This window comes from Populus euphratica, unplaced genomic scaffold (assembly GCF_000495115.2).
Source record: "Populus euphratica unplaced genomic scaffold, PopEup_1.0 scaffold5.1, whole genome shotgun sequence".
Lineage (NCBI taxonomy): Eukaryota > Viridiplantae > Streptophyta > Magnoliopsida > Malpighiales > Salicaceae > Populus > Populus euphratica.
In genome coordinates this window covers 2,710,080-2,737,286 of record NW_011499848.1, presented here as the reverse complement: position 1 = coordinate 2,737,286, position 27,207 = coordinate 2,710,080, and the positions used below count along the sequence as shown (strand labels likewise).

General features: G+C 32.0%; 3 protein-coding genes across 4 annotated transcripts; 1 reads left to right on the top strand and 2 right to left on the bottom strand.

Moving 5' to 3' along the window:
- Window positions 1-2,156: 2,156 nt before the first annotated feature.
- Window positions 2,157-5,182, top strand: LOC105114848 (myb-related protein B-like). Its single transcript, XM_011011543.1, has 4 exons — window positions 2,157-2,459; window positions 2,560-2,689; window positions 4,143-5,028; window positions 5,093-5,182. Exons 1-4 carry the CDS (start codon window positions 2,327-2,329, stop codon window positions 5,153-5,155), a joined length of 1,212 nt encoding a protein of 403 aa, XP_011009845.1. The 5' UTR covers window positions 2,157-2,326; the 3' UTR covers window positions 5,156-5,182.
- Window positions 5,183-9,776: 4,594 nt separating this feature from the next.
- LOC105114831 (uncharacterized) lies at window positions 9,777-14,835 on the bottom strand. Of its 2 annotated transcripts, XM_011011532.1 has the most exons (7): window positions 14,572-14,835; window positions 13,908-14,082; window positions 13,756-13,814; window positions 11,853-13,655; window positions 10,924-11,074; window positions 10,095-10,794; window positions 9,777-10,055 (listed from the first exon to the last, which is right to left on the bottom strand). In XM_011011532.1, the coding sequence occupies exons 2-6, from the start codon at window positions 14,014-14,016 to the stop codon at window positions 10,127-10,129; spliced, it is 2,790 nt and encodes a 929-aa protein (XP_011009834.1). In that variant the 5' UTR covers window positions 14,017-14,082; window positions 14,572-14,835; the 3' UTR covers window positions 9,777-10,055; window positions 10,095-10,126. The 2 variants fall into 2 exon arrangements, with proteins under 2 accessions (XP_011009834.1, XP_011009829.1); XM_011011527.1 differs by having other exon boundaries at window positions 9,777-10,794.
- Window positions 14,836-20,211: 5,376 nt separating this feature from the next.
- Window positions 20,212-21,257, bottom strand: LOC105114821 (zinc finger protein KNUCKLES-like). The gene has a single exon (XM_011011515.1). The coding sequence runs from the start codon at window positions 21,225-21,227 to the stop codon at window positions 20,673-20,675; it is 555 nt and encodes a 184-aa protein (XP_011009817.1). The 5' UTR covers window positions 21,228-21,257; the 3' UTR covers window positions 20,212-20,672.
- Between the last annotated feature and the right edge of the window lie 5,950 nt (window positions 21,258-27,207).

Sequence of the window (27,207 nt, the reverse complement as noted above, 5' to 3'; positions counted from 1 at the left end):
AAAGAAAGAAAGAAAGAAAGAAAGGGAAGAGCAGTTAAGGGAAGGCATGAAACAAAGAAAAAAACCATCCCATAAATATTAAGTCAGCAGAAAAAAAAAGAAAGAAAGAAAGGGGAGAGCAGTGAAGGGAAGGCATGATACAAAGAAAAAAACCATCCCATAAATATTTTTTATTTAAAAAGTATTAAAATAATATTTTTTAAAATTTATAATAAAAAATTTAAAAAATTAATAAAACAAAATATTAAAAAAATATCTTAACGAAAAGAAAGTTAAGATTGAGTCCTAGACAATGTTAAATAAATGGCAAAACCATAAACTCACGATTAGAGTTCACAATGAAACAGTCCACCGTATTTTCTTGAAGGCTTTTAGGTATTTTTTGGGTTAATAATGTCTCAGCTCAGCTAGCCTCTGGCCATGCTTTTATTGGCTTTAATGGTGAGAATATGTTTTTTTCTTCAAATAAATCTTAAATAGGTTATCCACACTCCAACTGAATACATGTATTATTCATAAAAAGAAAATGGTTCAATAACTATGGCTTATATTAGTATATCTGCTAGTTATTAATTCAACTGAATCAGATCTAATTATATTCTTTTGTGTTTTTCAAATGAAAAGTATTATTTACCATTTTGTATTGAACCAGAAAAAGTCAATGCTTTTAGAGTTTAATATAGATCCGTATCTTCTTAATTTTTCTTTGGCATGGTTTGAATACCTCATATTCTTTTGGATATATAGTTCAATTATTCTATAGATCCACCGTTATTTTTTCTTACATATAGTTAAAGGAGATAAAATGTCTATTTGTCAAGAAAAACTGAGCGTTTTCTTGGTTAATGATAAGGAAAAAAAAGAAAATTAAAAGAAAAGAAAAGAAAATTATTTAAGAATTCTAAAAGGAAGAAAATAAAACAAGGAAAATTAATTTGTAAATAAATATTTATTAATTCACTAACCAGCTTTTCTTCATTGAAAAACTATTTATAATATTAATTAGAATAAATATTTTATATCATTATACTATAAAATAACTAAATAACATAGCACATGCTAAAATTCTAATACTTGTAAAATATATCAATCATTAAATTTTATGCTATTTGTGCTTAATAAACCTATTAAAATATCTGTCCGGTCAACTAATTATTAAAGTTTATATTATTTGTGTTCGGATAATGTTTTTTTTTTAAATATAGAAAAGAGGAGAATAAGAGAGATTGAAGGAAAGTAAATTTGTGTTTAAAATGGAAAAAATGAAGAATTTATTAGCAAAACGAAATCACTATTTCACTTCAAAAAAAAAAAAGAAGAAGAAAAGAAACGAAATCACTGTAACATACTAACAAGGTAAATTGCATAAGTCATAAGGGGTAAAAATGGAAATAGAAAACAAACCAGGAAAAAAACCCAGTTTGATTGAAGACAACCTCAGTCTCATAGACTCATGGCACAGTCATACCAACACTTGGCACTTCTTGCAACAGACATCTCCACCTGTTCCCAACAGCTCACCCTCCAGGCTTGAATTCTTCCTTGGATTATGGATATTCCTTTTGTCAGGCCTGAGTAGTTGATTTTTTTTAATATAAAATCAACTCAATTTAAATATTTAAACTATTAATTAAATTTTTTAAATATAATTTATATTATTTTTTAATATATTTATTTAATTAAAAGTCATTAAAATTTTCTTTATATTTTATTTTTATAAAATAAATAAAAATAATTAAATTTAGTTTGTTATCCTAATTTTAATATTATATTAAAAATTTAATTAAATATAAAAGATATAATTTATAATATTTTTTTTGATATTTTAAATTAATTCTAACAACAATAATAATAATAATAATAGTGATGATGTTTTAAATTAGCTCTAACAACAACAACAATAATAATAATGATATAATTTTCAGATAGTACAACGCATGAATTGTAACTCGAATTAAGTTAAGAAATTTGCCTTGGTCATTGCTGTTTTTTCCTTTTCCGTGGTGCCCTCTGAATCCTAGTTTGATCCTTAATGCTTAAAAAAAAATGTATATCAAGATTTGACTCTAAATTCGTCATTGATCGACGCACGTGGCACGTTCTTTCACCGTTCATGTATCTACATCACCATTAATTTCTCCCTCCACCAAACTTGCTTCCGTATACAACAAAGGCTTTGGAAAAAAGACGAGCCTATTCAAATCAGTTCTCTCCCTTTACTGGAAAAGAAACGATCAAACAAGTCTCCTTCTCCAACTTTCAACAGGAGGAACTAACGCAGGAAGTGATCAGTTGCTCGTCAGGAAAGCCTGAAGGGTGAGTAGACATGGGAAGAGCACCATGCTGTGAGAAAGTAGGGCTAAAGAAAGGGAGATGGACAGCTGAAGAGGATGAAGCCTTAACCAAATACATTCTAGCCAACGGTGAAGGCTCGTGGAAATCACTACCTAAAAATGCAGGTGAGAAATGGTTGTCTTCTACATGAATCACGTATCTCAGATGGTTTTGCCCCTCTTTTTTGTTCCATATTGATGGTTGGTAGAGTTTGGTTTTTTGAAGGGTTATTAAGGTGTGGTAAGAGTTGTAGACTAAGATGGATTAACTACTTAAGAGCTGACTTGAAGAGAGGGAACATAACCAAAGAAGAGGAAGATACCATTGTTAAGTTGCATACTGCTTTGGGTAACAGGTAATCTTGCCTTTATTTTTGCATCTGCGATTATCCACATAACCACTAATTTTTATTTTCTTAATTCATCAGTTCAATTCTTGGTTAGGGGAGTTTAAATTTTTCGTACTTCTTTTTCAAAGAAAGCAATGGCCAATTGCTAGACATCTTCTTCTTCATCTTCTTCTTCTTCTTCTTCTTCTTCTTCTTCTTTTTATCATCGTTCACAATTTTATCTTCATTGTTTCGATTGTTCTCTCTACAAGAAAAGACTCGGACAATTCTTATTTTTCCCCTTTACCACGCACTTGGTTTTGGCTCAAGCGACAAAATGGTCGAGTTAAATATTTAGCATGGTGTTTAACATGATTAGGTTCTTGTAAAAGCAAGCAAATTGTGCCCCTTTACAAATCAGAACTGGTCTTGAATGTAAGAAATGTGCAATTCTTGTGCAAGAATTTAAGAGTAAGGCTAGGAATAATTAGGGGAAGAACTCCACGAAGACTAGGCTCTATCTACTGGTCTCTTTTTTCCATTACTTCTTCCAATGAAGGATGTACTCTGATACATTTCAGAAAAGTCATTCTGTAGTCAATTTGATAGTAGACGAGCACTTTTGATTTTTCTCTTTTCGGAACTCATAATAATCTCTGGAAAATAAAAACATCTTTAGCTTTGTGTTTGGCAAAAAAATAAAATCCAAATATTTTTTTTCCTTCTATTTCAAGTGGCATGTTTTACTGCCGCCGAGAATGTTTATATATGGTTTTTTTAAAAAAAATATATATTAAAATAACACTTTTTTTAATTTTAAAAATTTCCTTAATGCCACCACATCAAAACAAACAATTAAATATTATATATATATATATATATATATATATTAATTTGAAACTGAAACAAAAGAGAGTTGGTTATACCGCATTGTTGTACAGAAATCCCGTTTCAAAAATTTTGGTTGGATGTTGCTATCCTTGTCTTTTTGGTAACGACACCAAGAAAAAGCAGCTTGATTTCACAGGGAAAATAATTTACTGTCGACCAATCCAGTGCAGCGTATTAATTATACCTGCTGCTTGCTTTATAGCCATCCTGGGGCAATTTTTGCATGTACCATGTTTGGTCCGAGCATCAAATTGACCAATGACCTTAGCTTTGATCACGTTTCGTGGTTTTCTAGCGGGCCGAGAGTATTTGACCCCTAGCTCCCAGATCATTGCTATGATAACAGAGATGGCGACTTAATCAGACCACCTAATGTTCAAAGTTCGAACGATCCACCGTTCAATTTTTATGAAGAAACAAACAACCTGAAAGTCAAATGTTTAAGAACCAATATCACTGAAGTCAAGACGTTGAGCTTAATTAATAAAAAAATTACTCTAAATATTATTGTACTGAAGAGTTCATGTATTCATTATATTTTGATTTCAATAGTTAATGAGATAACAGTGGTTGATTTTGATCGTTCCAGATGGTCTTTGATTGCTGCTCAATTACCAGGACGAACAGACAATGAGATAAAGAACTACTGGAATTCTCATTTAAGCAGAAAAATTTACAGCTTCAATCGGTATAAAAATGATGATTCTTTACCAAGCATCATGGATATCACAGATGTAGCAGCTGGGCCATACAAGGGTAGACGTGGTAGAACAAGCCGGTCATCCATGAAAAAGCACAACGCCACATTAATGACATTAGGTAAGCCTAAGAGTCCTAAAGCCATAGCTCATGAGGTAACTGAACCAGCGAGCAAAGAAACAGCAGCGATCTCACCCAAAGGTACAAACAGCCCAATAAAGAGTTCGGCCGCTGAAGGTCCACAGAAGGAACCAGAAAATAGAAGGAATCATGGTGTGCAAGTCCAAGAATCTTGCATAGACATTGCTAAAAGAATTGATGCAGCTGGAATATCTCATTGCCCTATTAATGACGAGAAAGAGACTGAAACTTTAGGACCATATGAATGGCTAGACAGTGAAATACAGCGCCTTGAATATGCACTGCAAGGTCAAGTTGCAGATCCTTATGGAAATAATACAGTTGTGACATTAGAGACAGACAATGAGGCACCGTGTATGAGCAAGGAGAGAGAAAATCGTAGTGGGGTAATGGGACCAAAAAGGGTGGCCGTCCATTACCTGAAAAAACAAAGCAACAGCAGCAATGGTTGTAGCTCAAATGAAGAGAGTAACGGGGAATGGTACAATAGCTTTTCACCTATGAATTCTAGGTTTGATGAGGAATGGCTTGATTGGGACTGGACAGCAGTTGGGGATCTTGGTGGGTGGGGATTGTTACAATATGAAGAGGACAACTTGTTGACTAACGTTTCTGGAAATGACAATCGAGAAGGAGAGCAAGGATGTCATCGATGATTAACTCAGGAAGAATATATATATATATATATATATACTAGGTGTAGATTTAAGATCGATTTTATGGCCAGCTAATTATGTTTCAATGTTTTGCAAGTTTTCGTGAAGGTTTCCACCATAATGTTCCTATATATATATATATATATATATATATATATATATATAATCTTAGATAGATTATATATACGTATTTTAGATATATATTATATAAATGCTTTTATGATGAGTACAAATTCTGGGCAACGACTCTAACTAATACCAGTTGCTTGGATTTATCACTAAACAAAAAACACTATGATTTTGTTGTTTAGTGGTAGCACAATACACTCTCTTTTTCTTGCCCTCTCACTCACGGCAGCACATGCACTTGCACTTAGACACTTCTCTCTTGCAGACCCCTCTTTTCTACCCTTATTCTTCCTTTTCTCTCTTGCTGCTAACCCTAACACAAATGCTTCCTTACTAGGGCGGTTGTGCTAGGATTTGCCTTCTTGTACGGCTAGATTTTTTTCTGAAGAAAATCCTAGTTATAGCTAGCTAGACGAAAGCCTCCCGGACCTTTTAGAGATAATTTATAGAGAGAATCCTAGAGATTGCCTAAAATACAACGTCGACGTGCTATGAAGAAATCTAGATTGATGCTCAACATTTTAAACTCATACATTCATTAAGAAAAAAGAACGTAATCGTCTGTCATAATCTTCTCTCAAATTCAAACTCGAGACAAGGAAGATAAAATTTGCTATTCCAACTATTTGATTTTTATAAAATTACCACGCACCCTCTTCGTTAATGTTTATAATGTGACAGCTTAAAATGCTTTATATCAAATACCAAAAAGCCCACTAACATTAGATACTCACCTCCTTCCTGTTCTAATATAGAAACACAAAACAAAAAAAGTACTGCAGTCGATTTTTGCATCATGTATAAAAGAGAAGGGAATCATGGGCCACCAAGGAGACAAGAAATAGAAGGGTTGACTCGGTCTAAAGATCTCTATTCGAATTTGGAGTCGCCAGAGTCCTACGAATCTGACTGTATAAATGGTATGTACCTTTTTTTAATCTTTCTTTTAGGCTTTTCCTGTGCTCATCTTCCTTTGACAAATTATATGATTAGACAGTGGTTTTGCAAAATTTATGAAGTGGTGTTGACAATGTTCGGCAAATTCTTGGGTGTTGATAATTATCCTTGAGTTATTGTCACTGACAGAGAGTTGACTACTGAATGCAATGAAGTGGTTTTTCCACCAACTGCTAATATTTATGCACTGGGCATATTGGAAAATAGATATTGGCCATCTGCAAGTGTTAATTATTCTGAGGGAGCAGATGATTGAGACGCATTTTTATCAACTTCGACTGATTTGATCTCCTAGTGAGTTATATTTGGTGAATCTTGGCACCGTCTTGAAGAGCAATTAACATGACAGATATGCTATTGTGATGGATGACATCAAAAGTACTTGGTTTCTTCAAAAAAGAATTTGCATCGATAAAACCTGTGCCCGAACCAAGTGAGTGTTTGGCATTGTGGCCGTTAGTAAATTTCACCTATAGTCTTAATTTTTTATGTCTAGTAACGTTTTTACTGTAATTTTTTAATGATGAGTCTTATTATTACCTGTGATGCAACTACAGGTTACAACAAGCAGCTAATTGCTGCTTCTTGTTATGGAAAATGGATGAACAGTGGAGCCATGCTCCCATGTTCATCTATTTTCTTCAACAAATTCAACAAACAGTGAAGCATGTTGTATTGTTGCGAACTAGTCTGATTTAAAATTAAAAATATATTAAACTAGTTTAATTCAATAAAATAAAAAAATATTTTTTATTTTTTATTTTATTTTATTTAAAAAATTACTATTCAATATTATTTAATAATTATATAAATTAGATAGAAATCACTTGATAATGCTACATTTACAGAATTTAATTATAATTTTAATTTTATTCCTGATTATATTGTACATGATATTGTTGTACTTTTAAAAAATTGATGAAAACTATAGTTTTTATCGGATATATTTTATACGTAATGGAATTATGGATAATTTAATGAAATAATAAAAAAATATTTATAAAAAAGTTATTTATTTTATGATATAATAGCAGTAGTTAAATCTATAATATTTAAATTAAAAATCATTAATATTAATATATATATTTTTTAAAATTATTTTATAATCTCAATTTTAAAAGTATTTTTAACCAAACATATTAAATTATTTTTTATTTAACATCAATTTTAAATAAATATCTATAAAATTAAACTAATTTTAATTAAAGATATTTTTTAAAATTATAATTATAATAACAATCACAATAGCAAAGAGACTGTAAAGACTCGATTGAGTTCAAGAGCCGAAGATATGCGCATGCAATAATCCTAAAGAAATACGTTCAAAGTGGTGCAGTGGAGGAACGCGTCTTGCTGTTGAAATTGAATTCCAAGAGATTAAGGTAAGACTTTCTTTCAAAATACCGTGCTGGACAGAGCGTGCAGGACAAAAGTTTATTTAATTCCGAACAAACAACCAAATGAAAACTCATTGTCAATAAAATAATTATAAATGCCGCATCAGTAAATAGTTGGCAAATCCTTTTCTGATTTCAATCATGTTGAGTCTCCTGTCAAGTACATGTTGCGTTGGGTCAGCAAATTACTAAAACCAAATGTATTGGATCGTTTTCTTGGTTACGTCCTGGAAAAATACATCACTATCTCCATCAAGTTTTTAAAAAAATATTATTTTCTTTATTGTATCTTAAAAAAGATAGGCATTTCCTCAAGAGAAATCACATCATTTTTACGACTGAGTTTAAAATAATTAATCTTTAAATTTTTTTAAAATCTATTACATTTAAGTTAATTATATATATATATATATATATAAAATGATTAAAAACTTAGAGGTGCTAAAATAAGATGTGGTTTTTTTTCGCATGTTAAATTAAGTAAAGTTTATTGTAAAATTTTATTAAAATCCTTTTGTTTATTGGAAAGAAGTTTTTCTAGAAAATAAATTTTGGTAAAGTGAATTATTTCTTGATATTTGATAGTATAATGAAAAATAAGTTATAAAATATTTTTCAATATTTAGTTATATCATAAAAAATAAGCTGTAAAATAATTTATTAATAATTTATTTTTTTAAGTATATTAAAATAATAAAAAAAACAAATCTTATAAATTAAAACGTTGAATGAAAATGAAATTGAAAAAAAAATATAATTTTATAAATTATTTCAAATAAAATAAATAATAATTAAAATAATAAAGATCAAATCTAAAAAATTAAAAAATTAAAAGATGAAGAAATTAAAATAATAATAATTAATATTTCATAAATTATTTCAGATAAAATAAGTAACAATGAAAATAATAAGGATCAAATTTGATAAATAAAAAATTTCAATTAAAAAATAATAACTATAAAAATGAAGATTAAAGTTAATATAAAAAATAAGTTCTAAGAAATGAAATTGAAAAATAAATATTCAAAACAAAATATATATAATAATTAAAAATTTGATAATTAAATTTATTATAATAAGTAAGTAATATGATATTTTTAATTTTTTTATAATTTTTAAAAAATATTTTTTGTTCAAAATAAAAAAAATACTTTTCTAAAAATTAAGTTAAAATTTTTTAGAAATAAAAAAAATAAAAAATAAAAAATAATTTTACAGAAACTAATTTACGTCGAAAAAACCCAAGTAAACGGTTGAATCTCAAAAATGAGAAAAAGTGCCCCAAAAGCCTAGATTCTTTTACTACCACACATTTGGCCAAAAACGTCCTGAGACTAAAACGCTGCACCTTGCTCGGCCTTTCTTTTCTTGGATAGCGGACCACTCAAACTAGGATGCAGGAGAGAAAACATCCTAGGCAGACACAGGATGACGACAGGCATCACTTAAAATGACAGACGAAACTAGACTGGTTTCGTGCCTAGTACAAACGGTCGAATCATGAGACAAACAGGCCCAGCTTACCACCTAACCTGTTCGTCTCCTTCAGCTCGCCCACTCAGCTAAACTCCTTTTTACCATCCGGGTTGTCAAGAAGGAAAAACTCAAGAACCAAACAGATAAGAATCATGCTGGCTACTGTATTGACATGTTCTGAAAAAAGATCGGACACGAACAAAAAACACACAGGACATTTATTCCAGTTATACTTTGGTGATGCTGCTGCTGCTGCTGCGAAAACGATGCCTGCTATTGTTTTGAAAATCCTTTCAACAGAGCTCATTTCTCTTAATTTTTGTCTCTGCCCAACTCTTTTTTATATTGGTTTCTGCTGCTGTCACAACGGACTCCCTCCTTCTAACGAAAACAGGCACACATTTGCTACATATCGAAGCCCTATTAGCTGGAATGTATTTTACTAACCCTACCCGCTTCAATATCTGCGCGAAACAGGCTAGTCCTGACAAAAGCACATAATTAACAATTTTTTGGAAGGTTTAATAAACTTAAATAACAAATATAAAACTACGTCATTACTTAGTTAGGAAAAATTAGAAAGTTCATGCACATGTTTTATAAAACTACGCACATTCCATTGTCCGAGAAACCTCGAACCCAACATCATATCAAGCAATGAAATACTCGAGACGACTGGAAATAGCCACCAGAAAAACTTCATGGATTGCAGACTGAACAGTTGAATAAGAAAATTGTTAGTGAGCTGAAGAGAGCCGAGCTGTAATCAATTGAACCAGAGTTCGTATGATAGCCTGCATATGCATAAGCTGGCTTCTCCAACCTCGATTACAGTGATTTTGCTTATGAGTTATGATGACAACTTATGAACACTTTCTAGCCAAATAAATGAAGCGAACAATAAAGAATCTTATAAACACCCCGAGGAAAACATACGTTGGGATTGGCAAACACTAGAAATGGAAAGCTATTATGCTGAGGCATTGGTTAAAACCTAGAGATTGGTTAAGACCTAACAGCTCTACACAAAGCACAACCCTTGTTCTCTACAAGCACCATCCACCATACATTATCCCCAATCTCTCGCCATCGTGAATCTCCTTCTTGGGTTATAGGCATCAAAACAGCAAGATATCAGCAACAACCTCATTAACCAATGAATTAAATATCTGGCTTTCGACTTCTACTCCAAATGCAAATGCATCTATTTCAAAGTCCAGCCATCTTCCATACTGACTGCTCATGTCCTTGTCTACAAGCTCATCCACCATGCAATCCCCCATGCTGCTCCATTCCAAGATCTCCTTGCACACGTCTTCCCCTAACCATTCCTTTCTTCTCACCATTGTTGTCCCTTTCACCCACGCCTTGTATCCACCACCAGCATATCGTCTGCATCTCAGGTCCAAGCATTCACTTGCACAATCAAATAATACTTTCCGCTCTAGCCTAGCATCAACACCATCACTTTCAAACATATCTTTTCTCCTTTCCAACTGATGGAAGAGGTGAGGGTTTATGATCTCGGAAGCCCGACCTAATGCGAAGTCCTGAAACATGAATTCAATATTACAGAGAATCTTCTTCACATATTCTATTTCCCACTTGGTTGATCTCGCATGACCTGCCACTGCTAACATATTTGCATGTTTTCTATCCACAGTTCCTGTTGATGATGAAGAGGCAGAATCTGATAACTCCATATCAACATCCACAAAATGGAACTTCTTTGAAGAGCTCAAACCATGGACTTCCTGGACTTGAATGGATGAACAATGCCTGCTCCCTGAATTATATTACAATCATTTTAACTTTCTTGACATCAACTGGTAAAGCGCGCTACCCTTGTGAGGTTCTGAAAGGCTGAAACTAAATAGTACGTGAAGTTTAAGAATGAGAAATGCATTGCCCTTACCTTCTGTAATGCAACTATCCGCGCTGTCTAAAGAGCTGCTACTTTCAGTTGAAAAAGAATGTTCAAGAACAGAGACTGGAGCAGGACGTCTGCAATCAAGGAGCTTTCTGGAATCATTTGACTTGCTGCTAAAGTCCATCTCATCAACTCCCTGATATGTAATAAATGCATCAACTACCCTCATATGAAATCGTGCAGAAGTTTGCAACATTAAACTTTGACACTACGTTAAAGACCCAGATAAATAATGAGAGAGAGAGCGAGAGAGAGAATTAACCACCTACTATTGTAGTGTGCCTACAACATTAGAAGATCGAGAATAGCAGTTTTCCAAGGCTTCACAAAATCTAAAGTGCTGACTTCACAGCATAAGTGGGTTTTTAAAATAACAATTTATAGCAAGGTTACATTTATCACCTAATAATACAGTATAGATAACAGAAATACAGCTTCAGTATTTTATAAGTCAAAAAACATGCGATAAATGCAGACTGATGAAATAGACATGAATTTGGAACTGACTTACACTCCAGACTGAAAATAGAAAGCATAACTGAAGCAGCCAGCAAAAGAGAAATACAAATCGTATGAGAAAGAAAAAACAAAAACATGAGTGATTGAAAGCACTTAAGCAGTACTCTGGAAATGAAAACCAGGCTGGCCCTAATAAAGATATCTAGACACCAGACACCTTATCGGGGTCTTACACGTTACAAGAAAGATTGATATGAAGGAATTTTCTCATTTTGAGATTCATAGCAATGGCATTTAAAATATGCACCCAAAGGTATTTTGTATCATACACTGCTAACTAAACAGGATTTCTTGTGTCCAGCAAGGTATTCCACACACACACACACACACACATATATAGAGAGAGAATTAGTAATGTTGGGTTTTCTTTCAGTTGGAAATTCAGAAATATGCACCTGCAGAATGCGTTTCAATCTGAGAGCTGCGGGATCCGTGGAGAGAAAGTGACAATCATAGCAGCTATCCCATTTATCTATGCATGAGACACTTTGATCCTTGTTATCATGTAACCTTGATGCAGTGCCGCCTGAACTAAACGTGGATACGGAACTAGAAGACTCAGCAGTTCTGGTCAATTCCCTCATTTTTTGTTCCAAAAGTGTACTCAAAGCATCCCCCTCTATCACATTATATCCCCCTGAAGATAGATTCATGCTATCTGTGTCAAGCAACAATCTCTTGCTGCGCTTATCCGTACAAGAACCACCTTTTTCCTGTGCAACCCGAGTACGTGTTTCAGAACCAGGCATAGACCGTGTCAAGGGGGCTGTGAATGTGAATGAAACAACATCCATGCCTTTCCTGTTGCTTTCTTCTGCCCAACTAAAGTGCCTATCAGTAACTGGATTAGTTTCAACAGCCTTCCGATTTCTGTCAATCAGCAATTTATCAGCAACCTGGTTTTTCTCAAGATGCAAATTCCCACCAATCGATCGCTTCTTCCTTGGATTACTCGTAATATAGTTAGAAGTCCCCTTCTCAACTTCTCTCGAATCTAAGGCCAACTTCCTGGATCCATTTTTGGAACCAAAAGTCTTACCAAAAGTTTTGTGCCTTGCTGGAGGATTCCCAGACAGTACCATTTTACCCTGCAAGTTGGAAACCAAGGGCTTTGAAGGCAATTTGTCTTTATCCATCATACAATTTTGTTTCTGATTATTCTGCCTAAGAGCACCAGAAGCTTTAAGTATAGGAGATCTTTTTTGCGAACTCTTTCGGAAATTTGGGTGGCTCTTGAAGGGCTGACTTGATGAAACCTCTTCCTGTTCTTTCTGGCCTACAAAGCCCTGACTACTACTTGCATTCAAACCTTCTCTTCTCTGAACATTGAACTTTGCTTGGATTGCAAGGGAGATAGACTTTACCTTAGTCTTTGAGCTAGAAGAGTCCTCATCAGTCTCAGGAAAAGCCCTGTAAGATGTATCATCTGATCCATTCCAACTTTTGTTCAAAGACTGCCCCTTTAGATGCTTGGCAGCACTCGACTCAACTGGTCTTCGAGAAGTTTCTGCCAGTCTCGAGGTTTTATGAGAAGCTTCAACTTTCTCTTTCGCTTCTCGAGTTCTTATGGCTGCTGAAGAGGACCCTACCAGAGGCATTTTCTGAGCAACCTCCAGTTTTTCCTTAAGATCCCGAACTTTCAGTGGCAATGAAGAAGAACCAAGAGCAGGCATTTTGGCTTTGGCTACTGCTAGGGGACTAGGTTCAATAATTTTTGCAGCTGCTTCCATTATGTGAGCAGCAGTTTTGCCCGGAATGAAGCCAGGACTCTTGATTGGAGATAAAAGTTTATGCTGGGTAATTGGAATTGATTTAGCCGATTTAGGAGGCAAGATTTCCGTTTGAAACTTTTCAATAGGCCTGCTCAGGACCTTCTGAGGCTTGGACTTCACCAAATTTCTAGGAGGGCCATCCTCCTTGTTAAGAAGATTTCCCGAGTGAGTGATTTGATGGTCATGATAGTAATCGAAATTTCTCTTGCCACGAGAGGCATCTCTAAGAGATTGGGTGTCAAAAAAAGGGGTAGAATTGGGCTCCAGGAAATTAGATGTTGGCATGGAGTCTAATCCCATAAGCCTGGCTACCACGCCAGGGGCCCTAGCCCCATATCCTTCATCATCTGTTACTGACGAAGCACAACTATAATCACTGCCTCCTCTAATACTCGATCCTGCTCCAGTGTCATCATCATCATCCATCTGCAAATGTAATGAAAACTGTTAGATATATCACTATCTCAAAAAATTGAATAACAAGATAAACAATGAAACAAAATATTAACAAATGGCCATAACCCACCAGACGAAGCCGAGCCATTCGCAAGCTCCTGCCACTTGTCTTTCCTTGTTTTGAAAGATCTACGAAGAGTCGGATAAAAAATCCATTACCAACCATAGAAGAGAACAATATGTACATGAGGATGTAGAATGTAAAGAGAAAGAAACTTATACCTTGTAAATCTGACTTGCTTGAGAACAACTTTTTCCTAGATTTTGCAGTCCAATCAAACAGCTGGAAGAAACCCCCTCCACTTTTGGAACCTTCTTTCTCAATTCCCATTTTCTCAATACCAAAAGATCAATCCCTCTTCAGCATCTATAAGTGGAGAAAAATAGATGGCTCCATCTGCAGTTTGATTAGATAGAAACATGGTTAATTCCCCAACTAAATTGCATTCCTTTATCCATTCCACGAACAATTTACACATTCATAGAGACAGTTCAAATCATGGAAAAGGTAAGAACATAACCTATTATCCTGAATTAAGAACCATGTATTTCAAGCAAATGGCACACTATACTAGCTTAGATTCAAATTCCTTTGGGAGTTTTTCAACATCAATGAGCTGCAATTTTCACCGTATCAAATATTAGAGCTTTCAGCTAAACAAATAGAACCCATAAATTTTTTTTCACTGGTTATGTTCAAAACATAGTCTATAATGACTTAATTCAATCTCATCATACCAAGAGAACCTACAAAGATTAAAACTTTAGAATAACCAAACACAACTCAGAAATTCATTTCACTTATTATCTTCAAATAAACACTTGATCCAATCCAATTATACATAAAAGTGTCTCCAAACGTTGAAACCAAAAAAAAAAAACTTACATGAAACCAATGGTTGAGTGATGATATAGATGAGCTAAAACTCCCTGGACACTTCTGTTTCCTTCTTCAAAAGCAAGCAAATTTCCAGAGAGGCTTGGTTTCAGTGAGAGAGAGAAAAGTTTGGAAATATTTTGCAGGGATTAATGAGAGAGTGAAAGGCGGTGTCTTTCCCCTCAATGGTGTGTAGTTCAAATGCAATAAATGGAGACAGAAGCAACTTCCATAGCTTTCTTTTTTAAAAAACAAATAAGAGAATAATAATGATAGTTGTTATTATTATGGTAAGAAGAAGAAGAAGAAGAAGAAAGTTATAACGTCTCTTTTTTAAGAGGGAGTGATTTCAAATTTCTAAACGGGCCACTCAATTTGAGTGACTCATCTTTTGAAGGCTGTGATAAACTTAGACTAAGGTGTACAGAAAGAGTGAGATATTTTACTGCTGGATAGAAACGTGGCTTTTTTCGACACATGCCAATTGGGGAATATTGGTGTAGAGAAAGGTATACACTAGATTTGTCACAACTCACAACAGATATTATTATTATTATTATTTTAGGAATGACACATTAGGAATGTTAATGGTTATTATTATTATTTTATTCAACAAATAGATGGACAAGCATGTAAGCTCACCATCTAACATATCGGTCTTTGACGAAAAGTGATGGGAAATCACTATAATTCAGTGGGCCAATGTCATTATATAAACATTAAAGAAATTAAAAGGAAAAAGGTGTTTTTTTACCCTTTTTTCTAATTAATTTGCGATACTCCGGAGATCATAAATTTACTCTTAGGTTAATTTGCAATAGTTGGAGAGGGCGAAGAAAAAGTACTTCCTCTATGCAACAATGGACCCGCAGATACATGTTCTCAATAATTTCTTCTTTTTATGTGTCTATAAACTCTCAAAAATTCTAATATTTAATGCAGGCCAATAACTCACTCCGTTATAGTACTTTGTTTCAGAATCGGCGACAAATGTGCTTCGCCCTTGCGGGCCAACAATTTCTTTAACAGCAGACGTGAAAAGGCTTCTGTATTTTATAATATTTTTATAAAAAATGATTTTTTTAAATTAATATTTTTTGATTTTTTAAAATTATTTTAACATGCTATATTAAAAATAATTTTTAAAAATAACCCTTATTACATTATGAAGGTACGGTTATCCCCACTGTGGCTATAGCTTGATATTTATTGCGAAAGCACTGGCTCGCAATCGCATAATTTATTGATCCATGTTAGCTGGGGTTGCCTATTAATTACTCTTTGGAGGGAGCAAAGTGAAGAAAATTATTGCAGTCATGGCTATATACGTGTTAAGGCTAGAGCCATCTTCCGCCCTGGCAAAATCCTGCTATGAAAGTTGACAGCAATACGGTCGTGCTATTGACGAAGGTTTGACAGTTCTTTGTTGCAGCAAAATATTTAAAACGACACCCGAACAACTTAGAGGGTTTATTGCTGAGAAATCCAAAATAAAGTGAGTAGTCGATGATAAATGAATTTGTTTCTAGCTATTAGTTTTTCTCTTGAATTAAAAAGAGAAAAACTAGTTTGATTTAATTTTTATTCATATTTTATTTTGGCCATTATATATATTACATATATCTAGTTTATTACATATATCTCTTAAATTAAAAAAAAAACATCTATAAAAAAAATGGTTTATAACGATTATACATATTACATATATCTAGTTTTATATCTCTTCCAACAAAATCATTTTCTCTTGAATCCCATTTTTTGTAAACACTTATCTTCTTTTTATTTAATTTGTAATTTATAATTATCCCATATATGGATAGAATTAATTTAAATAGAAATTTTTTTAAATCAAAATCATTTCATAGAAATATAAAGAGATACAAGTTCATGTGATTTAATTTTTAATAATATTTTCTTTTGGTCAGTCCATGAATTGTATAAAATTAACTAAAATGGGATTCGCTCTATGATGGAACCCATTTTTCTCCTATAATTCCATAATATTGTAATCTTTTTTACCATTCTTCTAAATCTTATAGACTTTTTTTTTTATCTATTTACATGTATATTTATGTTCACGGTGAAAATTATATCTAGAAAAGCATAAGCTACATTGCACTAAGCTAAAAATATTATTTCAAAACCTCGTCAATTGTCCCTCCATGGATAGCTAAGATTGCAAAAATAAGAGCTTGAAGACAACTAATAAATAATCCAAAGAACATATAAATATAGAAATCATTGAAGATATTAAAAACAAGAACAACTATTAATAACCAAACCCTTTTCTGTCAAGGCCAGAATAAAAATATGTTATTGATGGAAGTAAAGCTAAAACAACAATAGTATTTATATTACTTGTGGGTATGACTAACTCTTCATGAGATAAATTTATGATTTTCCAGGATAAAAGCACCCACAAAATTAAATGGAAACATAGTTCTAAAAAGGGAACCAACAGACCATGTGCCTCTCTAATTTGTATTTTGCTTATATCTTGAAAAAACTCAGTGATATATTCAAAGAGATTCTAATAGTCAGTAGGGATGATTTGTGGATCCGAATAATTACAATGATTGAATCTAATAAGACAGCAATTACAACATAAGAAGGAATAAGTATGCAACCTGAATATTTTTCTTACGCTTAATTTTTTTTTTCTCCTACGTACCGCGACGTATCCAACTTAAAAGTGTTGAAATGGTTATATCGTGAACCTAGTGAAGGGCTAATTTTTTGACTTGACGACCTAAGAAGCACTGGGATAACTGGTTTTATCAGCTGGCTATGTTCTACCTCTTTCGGTGAAGATGGGCCCTTGATGTATGGATGGTCTGCACATCCTAGCTCGTATTGTACTTGTATGAGACTGCTATATATAGCTATGGACATTCTAGCTTATCTATTCTGAAATTTTTCAAGGGAAAATTAATAAATTCAGGGTCATGAGATATATCGTCTTCTACCTTTGCAATTGAAATGAAACGAATGAGGACAGACGTTTTGTTTTTGGACATGGGATATCTTAGTTTTTTTTAGATTTACATGGGTGGATGTAAATTAGCTTATATATATTATAATTAATTTTATAAATTTTAAAATTAATAATTATATATATTTCTAGTAGTAACTAAGAACTCGAAGTTAAAACTATAAAAAAAAATATACCTCTTAATTCTAAATTTTTATTACTTAATTACCACCTAAATAATTGATTACTAGCTTAATTACTTGTTGTGGTCCTATGAGGTATCAAGTGTTCATATTTAGATTTTTTTTCACAGTAGGAAGGATATGAATCTAGAAAAATGGATGGCTAGCTATCTCTATTCAAGATCAAATAAACCTCCTAGAGAAATAAAATCTTCACAGGACTAATGCACACATCTATTCTACACCTTCTTGCTCTCTGACCCAGCTAACGTTAAGTTTTTTTATTATTATTATTAATACGAGGTAACTAATTGCTCAAATTCGTGACTGAAACATAACTTAATTATTAAAAACCACGCTTCTTGAAGCTCAAAGCTCAAGAATTTCCTCCGTCGAAAAACTGCAGGAAAAGAAAAGAAAAGGTGTCTCAATTAATGGAGATTTAATAATTGGGTATTTGTATGCGTACGGCGTTTTGCGATTTTGAGCCAGGACCTCCTGCCAAAAAAATAAATAATACCACCAGAGGTCAAAGCTATATATTTGAACTAGAGGAGTGGTAGATGTTCTAGTCGATCTGAGATTTCACGAGCAGGTAGCGTTTTTGAAAAGAGAACTGGTTCCCATATATTTCCTTGACAGAGCTCTTCTAATCATTCTCTCCCAAGGTTTTTGCGTGGACAAACCAAGCATCGAAAAATTAAGTATAGGCATACATATTGAGTGACCACAATATTTAAATCATCATCAGAAAAACCAAAAACCTTAAATATTATTCGTAAGGGAAGAAAATTCTATATATCCAAGAAACAAAGATAAATTCATGTTTTCACATAGTCCATCAATATCTATGCACAAGTGAACAATACTTGTCCTTGACCCAACGAATCCCATTCCTGAAAGAGGTCTTCCTTTTCCCTTCAACAGCATAGGCCTTATACTTCATAACTCTCTTTTGTCTCTTGGCTTCAGCCGAGTCGTTGAAACTCCGTTTTGATTTATATATGCTATGATCGCTATGAACATTCCATGAAGATACTGGTGGCATTGGTGAGGACGATAGCATGCAAGATTGAGGTATGTGGTGTCTATACCTTTTTTCTAACTTCCAATCACCAACGTTGCCATATATTTGATTGTTAACAATAGATGCCTGAAAGTGATTTTCCATTTCTCTTTCACTTTTCCACCAGGAGTACTAGCTAGCTAGAAGGCAAGGAGAGAAAGAGAGACATCGGAATGTTACGCCTCAGGCTGTGAAGGTTCTGGTGCCAAATTATTGGTATTCTTTATATATAAGAGGGAGAGGAAGAGGTTTGTTCATTACTAGCTGGATTACGCAACAAGGTACAGCTAGAGAAAATACTGCGGCAATGAATAATTAGACTGTTACGGAAAAATAATGGGATAATTCAGAGTTCTATTTTCATGTATTTGTGTTTTGTTGTGCGGTGGCAGTATGAGCTTTTTCTGATTTTGAAACTCTAAAAAGAGATGATGAAAGAGTAGGGAAGTGTGGATGGCATTGAACTTCTCCTGTTTGGTGGGCGAAATAGTGGCTTCTTTGACTGCTTTATTTGGACCACTGCCTTTGGGATGAGAATTTTACAATGCGACAGCTTACATGTCCTCAGGAACTGTTTGGTATATTGTCGTTTTTTACATAGTTTTTAATTTTTTTTCTTAAGCTTTTCCCTGGGCTGCTAGACTTGCCTTCCTTGGCCGAGCATAAGTGATATTTAATAACGCAGTGTTTTTGTACGTAAAAATATTTTTTAATTAAAAATATATTTAAAATTATTTTTTATATTTTTATATCCACATATTAAAATCATAAAAAATATATATTAATTTAATGTTTTTCAAAATAAAAAACAATTCAAAAAACAGGTTCAATTGCATATATGTAAATGAAATTTATAAAAAATAAATAAATCAAACAACCCGTAAATATTGCATATAAATTAGGTTGAGTTATACATATATGCAAATGAAATTTATGTGAACTTTTTAATAAATTGATACATTAACAAGTTTACCCGCATGTTACTCCAGATATTTAACATTTCTATTTTTAATATATTTTGTGTTTACTAAAAGTTAACTGATGCTCTTAAGACACCTTTTAAACATTATCTAAATATATTTATTTCACTTTATAAATTTATAGTTAAATTGTGATAAAAAATAAAAATCAAATATTTAAATGAAAATAAAAGATAATGGTTATTGAAGATATGATAATATCTGAACTGATAAGAAAAGTGGAGATTGAGTGGAGCTTTAAATGACTTTTAATAAAAACTCTAAAAACATCTATTAGTCGAACCCTTCTTAATTAATCAATTCCAAATTGATTTCTTCACATAATCTTAATCATCCTCGCACTAAATGCCATCGATCTAGATTCATATGTGAAGCTTCACCTAACAGTAATAGTAAATTAGTAATGCTGCCTAAATCACGAAAGCTAATTAGTAATTTAATTTACAGCCATGAGTACTTGGAATTAAAAAAAATATATATATAGCAGGAAGACTGCGAGAGAAATGACTATCTTCATCATATATCTGTAGGCGTACTACGTGCTTCATGCTTCTTAACTAAAACAAAAGGCGCTACAATTTATCATTTTGCATATGAAGAATGATTTGGAAAGTTCTATTTTCAGTGCAAGAGCTAGGAGATCATATACATGTCCTGATGTTGATGACTATTTATCATGATAGAACTCACGCATATGATCAAGGAAAGAATTCTCAACGTCCTCGTAATAATTATCCAAATCATTTTGCTTGCAAACTCCTCAATAATAATAACAGCAACAACCTGTCATTATGGCATACATCAAACTAAGATGGATTTATGATATTCGTGTCCCTCCTCGTCTTCTCTTCTAACAAAGTAAAAAGGATAGGTGTGTCATAAGGATCAACCAATATTTACCCAACAAAAGGCTATGGATGTAAGGGTGCTAGTCGCAAGTGAAGATCAACCCCAGCTCCTTCATCTTCTGCAATCAAAGACGTTTCTGATATAGCCCCCGCACCTATTGGGCCCACAAGTGGACGAGGATCTATATGATCAAACATCATCAACGATGGTGATTTTGCTGGACACTCTAACCTAGCTACCCCACCTGCTGCTTTAATACTTCTAGACCCACTAGCACAAATCAACGGCCCTGATCTAGCTGCATGTGCATTGATAATGGGACCTGCTGGTTTGATCCGTTGATGTTGATGATCTTTGAAGAAGTACAGGGCTCGCTTTGCACGTTGACGTTCTCTCTTGTGTGCATTTTGATGGCCACCTAAAGCTTGAGAATTAGCAAAACCTCGGTGACAGTATTGGCATTCAAATTTTTTGATATATTCAATATTGAATGGTGTTGTAGCTGGCAATTCTTCTTGATTGCGCTTCACTGAAAAACCAAGTACCTTTAAAGTTGATGACGGTGGTTTCTTTTGGGGGTCACCAAGGTATGTGTTTTTTGATGCACTCATGCTCATTTACCCTAGAAATTTTGCCCTACTTCTCAGTAGGACTGCAGGAGACATGGGGTGTGTGTTTATATACATGTTAGATTGTACTAACATGCTGTTTAGAATCTTTCAAGAGTTAAATCATTTCATTCATGTATTCATGTGTTTAGAGTTTTTTTTTAGCATTTAAAATAGATAAAATGGAATTCAAATTATAAAAAATAGATAAAAACAAATTAGAGGGGTGATCTGATTTGCAAATTAATTTCTCTTAAAATTATTACTAAAAATAATATTTTAAAAATACCTTTTTTAAATTTTGAGATTTGATATTTTATTTCAAACATAAAAATTATACTAAGTTATTAATTAATTAAATTCAAATCATAAATGAAATTAAATTTTGATTTCAAATAATTTTTAAATATGTGTGCTCGAGCGATGTTATATATGTAAAAAGACTGTGTTCCATGCACACATCCCATCTTTGTAATTTTTTATTGCTTGAAAATCATGTGTGATGATATTAGAAACCCAATTATTTAAATCTGTTCAAAATCCAAACCTTTTGACTTCACAATAATTATATTTTAATATATTTCATAATAAGTAATTATATATAAAATATGAACAATATCATAAAATCTCACTAACAATCTGTTATTCTAATTTTTTTTTAACTAGAAGTAATTAAGGTTTGAATCTTCTGTATAGCAGCATAATCTAATTATTAAATTAAATTTCAGCGATAATAGATTTGTGGAAGTTTTAACTCTAATAATAAGTTTCAAACCAAAAACTTTGTTTAGATAAGGTATATATATGTAAGTGATTATACGATAATATTAAATCATGTCCCAGCAATTTAAAATTTAAAATTGTCTGATTATAATTAAAAAATTGCATCTCCACCATGATGTTCTACCATGCACCCATGTCCAAAAGATGACATCTGCTATGGAAAACGACACAGATACCCTCGAAGAAGCTTACCTAAGCTTATCTGATCCTACAGGAAGTAGAGTTTTGCCTTCCACTGTTATTGACTCGTTGTCTTTTTACCTGCCTTTAATGTCAAGTCATGTGTTCATGCCAAACCTAGACGTAACTTTCTCCGATGTTGCCGTCCTCTTCTTCTCTTTCTAATAAGTTCTTTCCATAAATAATTGAAATTCCCATGAAAAATATGTTAGTTAAGTTTTACCAAATTGATTTTTATTTTTATTTTTTTCTTGTATTAGTAAACATATTATAAATTCGATGACTTTTTTTAAATAAATATACTCAAGTCCTAATAACTCATATTAATTTATTTGATCAATATTATTATATAATGAATGTTAATAATTCAATCCAAGGCTGAACGAGGCTTTAAATAAATAACAAAAAAATAATTCTGTTTTGCATTATTAAAACTTGTTGATTATATAATATTATAAGATATTGTGTTGACCTTGATAGATCACAGGGAGCGTCGTTATACATTCCATGAAATTAATCAAGTAATGTTGTGTTTTAGAGAATATTGTGATGAAATCGATCAAGTTACTAATCAACGATGATGAGTAAATGTTGGTGCTACCATATCATACAACACTACTTGTCTAAATGAATTTAGTCAGTGTAATAATTTTTCTCCAATTTAATTAATTATATTTGCAAGTGCACCTCTGAAAAATTATTTGCATCAATGTCAAATTATAAAGGATTCTTAGTGTGTATTTTTCAGAGAGTGCGTGGAGGCAAAATTTAGGGTTCCTAATAAGTTTATTTCTTTAATTATGAAATAGAGGATGTCGATCTTATGTGACGATGATCATCAATGATTCCAAGTGAATGTCTGCCACTAAAACTCACAGAGGAATGGTGCTGCATACACGTACGGGGATGACGACTGTGTCCCGCACACTTTCGATCTTCCTTGTGTCCATATGCTTATGGCTTCCATGAGCTAGACACCATTGAACGTGTTCTAGGCATAATTAAATTAGCTTTGTCAACATTTCCCATCAAACTGTAGAATATCACGCTAGATATATAGTTAATTGCATATATATATATATATATATATATATGGTCTTCATGCTTGCCAGAGTTTCTCAACAGACAATAATCTGAAGCCAGCATTTTGAGCACTTGTTAATTGTTTCACATGTTCAGACATTTGGATAAGCTTTCATCAATAAGACAAGTGCTCCATTCTATTCTTCTTCATTAAAGACAAAGTTAAAACATTTAGGAAAAATATTGTATATATGCATTTGTTTGTTATGGATTGTAATATTAAATTCATGGTTTTGTCCTTGAAAAAACTCTCAATAAACAATTTTTTAGGATAAAATGATCTTTTTTTTAGTTAATTTGTTATTTTTCAATTGTTTAGGGGCGTTTAAATCTTTTATTATTGTTTTGCATAATAAAAAGACTTTGTTACCATTAAAAGCAAATAATCATTTAACTATGGTCTAGAGTTTTTTTTTTATGACATTTTATATTTTTTGCTACAATATAATTACTCTAATACCATTGGATTCAAATTCCCAAAAGCTTGACTCAAATGGCTAAATCATAATTTTAAAATAGTTTTTTTTTATAATAATATTTGGATCTTGAGAGTAGAGTAGCATTTTCACAAATAAAAAAAAAGAAACAAAAAGCTTGTTGATGCTTGTATCTAACTTCGGTGGTCAAAAAGGTTTTTCCACCATGTCATTCAATTTATCTAGGCCTTCCTTTTCTCTTTTTATAGCTCGTGTAGTTGTTTGATCTCTGATACATAACTGATATTTATTTTTTTTCTCTCTTTTCTTCTAGATATTCATGACTGGTCCTCCACATTTTCATATTGTTCTTCAAGTTATTTTCTTTTTGATTTTGTCCTTTATTTTTTTTATTAATTTCTCTTTGTTTTATTTTAATACATTTCTTGAATTCTGTTTTGTTTTCAATTGCATCCTTTTTTGATATTTTTATTTATCAGATTTAATCATCATTCTTTTAATTTTTTTTCTTTTTCAATTTCACCCCTCCATCCTTTTCTCTTTTCATATTTGATGCTTATTCTTTTTTTTATTATTTTTTTGCTTTGGTTAGTTTTAAATTCAGGATTTGTTTTTTAATTTTATCATTTAGCATTATATTGGTTGACAATTAAAATTCTTACCTAGGCCTGAGTTTTTAATTTTTTGGGTTGTGAATTTAAAATATTAACTTAGATTTAGAATATTTACCTGAATTAATTATTATAAGTTGAAATAATAAATTTACTAGTTTTCCTACAATAACTTTCATACTTGCCCTCTTTCAGTTATTATGGATTAGCTATTTTTTAATTAATTAAAGTTATTGCTATATTTTTATTTTATTTTATTTTATTTTTTGCAAAGTTAAGTTATTGTAATGCCTATAAATGCAAAGCAACACTTAAATTGGATCTAAGATTGTTATTTTTTTAAATCACTTTTAAAACTTGAATTCAAGGTCTTAATCATCATTTTAAAAGCAATTTGTTGCTTCACTTGATGATGATAATAATTAAAAAAATATTTTATTTTATCATATAATTAAATAAAAATTATTTTAGATAAAAAGTTATTAAACTTGGAAAGATTTATGAACAAAGTCACGCGTGACTGACGTGATTCAATATGTCATTATCTTAATATTTTTTTAAAAAAATATTCTTAGTTTATTTTTTTAAGTTAATTTATGTTTTGTTGGTCATTCAAATTTATTTTAAATTTATTAAATTAGTCAATTCACGTTAGGCGAGATAGGCGAGAGAAGTAAGCTATTAAAAGTTATTATTATTATTATTTATCTTTTTTAGATAAAACATATTTTTTAAATATATCAAGATGTAAGAGAAGTGTGTGTATGTATTTTTAACAATCATCGGTGTCTGACTTAGCTTACATATATTTTTTATTAATTTTTTAAAATTATAAAGTTAATGACTAGATAAATTTTTAGTGATATTGAAATTTATGATACTTAAATTAATAATATTTAGGAAAAAAGATTCAAAACATAACTAGTTAAAATACACTCTTTATAATTTTTTTTAATGTATAAAATGAATGATATAGTATATGTAGACAACATATTAACATCTCCCTTTCATGCTTAAGCATGATAAAACACCAAAATTCCATTATCGAGGATTGGTGGTCATCTATGTGCTGGTCCGATCGAATATAAGAAGAAAAGACAATCTTGAGACTATTGATTTGCATCTCGTCGACCAAGCCAGGCCATTCAATTTTGGTGCCACGTTAAATCAAGTTCATCTTTTGGCTTTCAAATTCTATCCAATCTTATTATTATTATTTTTAAGTGGAAATTTGTCACCTAAACCTGCCCACGCTTGGTGATCGTGGACCATATATATATTCCTTCGGAAGGTTGCAATTCTAAATGTCTGCATCACCATCAGATGTCAAGTGTCATTGTCATTGACCCTTCGATTAGATGAATCTCTTCCTTTGCCCTTTCCCCCCCATTTCCCGAGGGAGTGTTGTTTGACTATGGAGGCATTATTTTAATATCATTTCATACATCAATCACGGGCTGCTTGAAACTGTCTTTTTTTTTTTTAATTTTAATTTTTTAAAATGGGCTGCTTGAAACTGTCTTCTTTTTTTTTTAATTTTAATTTTTTGAAATTATTTTTTATATATGTTTGAATTGTTTTAATTTGTTGGTATTAAAAAGAATTTTTAAAAAATAAAAAATATATTATGTTTAATATTTTTTAAATAAAAATATTTTTAAAAACAATCATTATCTCATTCCAATAACACTTTAAATTCATTTATAATTTGACTCCATGGTTGTATTTATTACAAACTTCTTCTTTTGAGATGATTTAAATAAATATTATTTTATGGATTGTAATTGTTTAGTTTAAATCTAATTTGTTAAGATAGATATTAATTAAAAATATAACAATGAAATTAGATAGCATGGATGCTTTTAAATCAAAGTAAAATACTTAAAATTGCTATTGAATTAAAATAATATCTTAACGTGCATATTAAAATATTTAAAATTAGAATTGAATCAGATAATATTGTAATAGGTATGTATACTAACATATACAAAATAAAATATTATATTTAAAATGTAAAGTATTAAACTAAAACCAGAGTTAATATAATAGATAAAGAACAAAAATATTTTGGTTAAGAATTAAATCATTTATTCTAAACTAACCCATTATCTATTTGCTAGGCCATTAATCCATTATTATACAGGCGGCCTGTGGATATTATCGATTTCCACGTTAGATGCAACTGGGCTCCCAGGAAATCAAAGCCCAAGCACTTCCAATTATGGTTCAGTCTAACGTACGCCACCTAGGTTAGAGAACCAATAAAAATACAGAGCTGACGTGCAATCCGTTGATCGCTTGACTTCTTGTGCCAATTCTCTGCAGAGGTGGGCCCCGCCGATTGAAAACTCAACTGGTCAACGGCCAGAAATTGTGCTGTGGCGTTGGATAATAACATGTATCAGCGCGGCGCGCAGTGGCTCAGCTCCCCCAATGAATAGTTATCGTTCTCCATGGATGCGCTCTGCTCCCCTTCTGTTAAATCACCGCCAGTTTCATGTACTCTTGTCTTGCTTTTGAACTTGAAGTTCGTTATTGACCGTTATATTTATACTATCAAGATCCAAACCCCCCTGGTATGTACATCTACTTTTATCTTATTTGTGTACATTGCAATAATTCCGATTCATTAATCACTGAAATTCACCTTGACGTCTGATTATTTTATTGTTTTTTTGTAACTAATGAAGCTGGATTGATTGGGATTTTAGTAAGGATTTTGGAGATACAATTTGTTGGGATTGAATATGAATTATTTAATCTTACGAGGTTCATAATCTTGATCTGTAAAATGGGTTTGTTCGTTGATTTAACGTTGTTCTTCTCCATTTCGTCCTCAAGGAATAGCAAAGTCGCATGAAAACTATGTGCCATCATTTGTATTGCTGAATATGG

Excerpts from the sequence above, each read along its gene's own strand:
- LOC105114831 (XM_011011527.1), bottom strand. The coding sequence starts at position 14,016 with ATGGGAATTGAGAAAGAAGGTTCCAAAAGTGGAGGGGGTTTCTTCCAG. Across the intron at positions 13,815-13,907 it reads AAGCAAGTCAGATTTACAAG|ATCTTTCAAAACAAGGAAAG; the intron begins GTATAAGTTTCT and ends GACTCTTCGTAG. Across the intron at positions 13,656-13,755 it reads GAATGGCTCGGCTTCGTCTG|ATGGATGATGATGATGACAC; the intron begins GTGGGTTATGGC and ends TTACATTTGCAG.
- LOC105114821 (XM_011011515.1), bottom strand. The coding sequence starts at position 21,227 with ATGAGCATGAGTGCATCAAAAAACACATACCTTGGTGACCCCCAAAAG.
- LOC105114848 (XM_011011543.1), top strand. The coding sequence starts at position 2,327 with ATGGGAAGAGCACCATGCTGTGAGAAAGTAGGGCTAAAGAAAGGGAGA. Across the intron at positions 2,690-4,142 it reads CATACTGCTTTGGGTAACAG|ATGGTCTTTGATTGCTGCTC; the intron begins GTAATCTTGCCT and ends TGATCGTTCCAG. Across the intron at positions 5,029-5,092 it reads GAAATGACAATCGAGAAGGA|GTAGATTTAAGATCGATTTT; the intron begins GAGCAAGGATGT and ends TATATACTAGGT.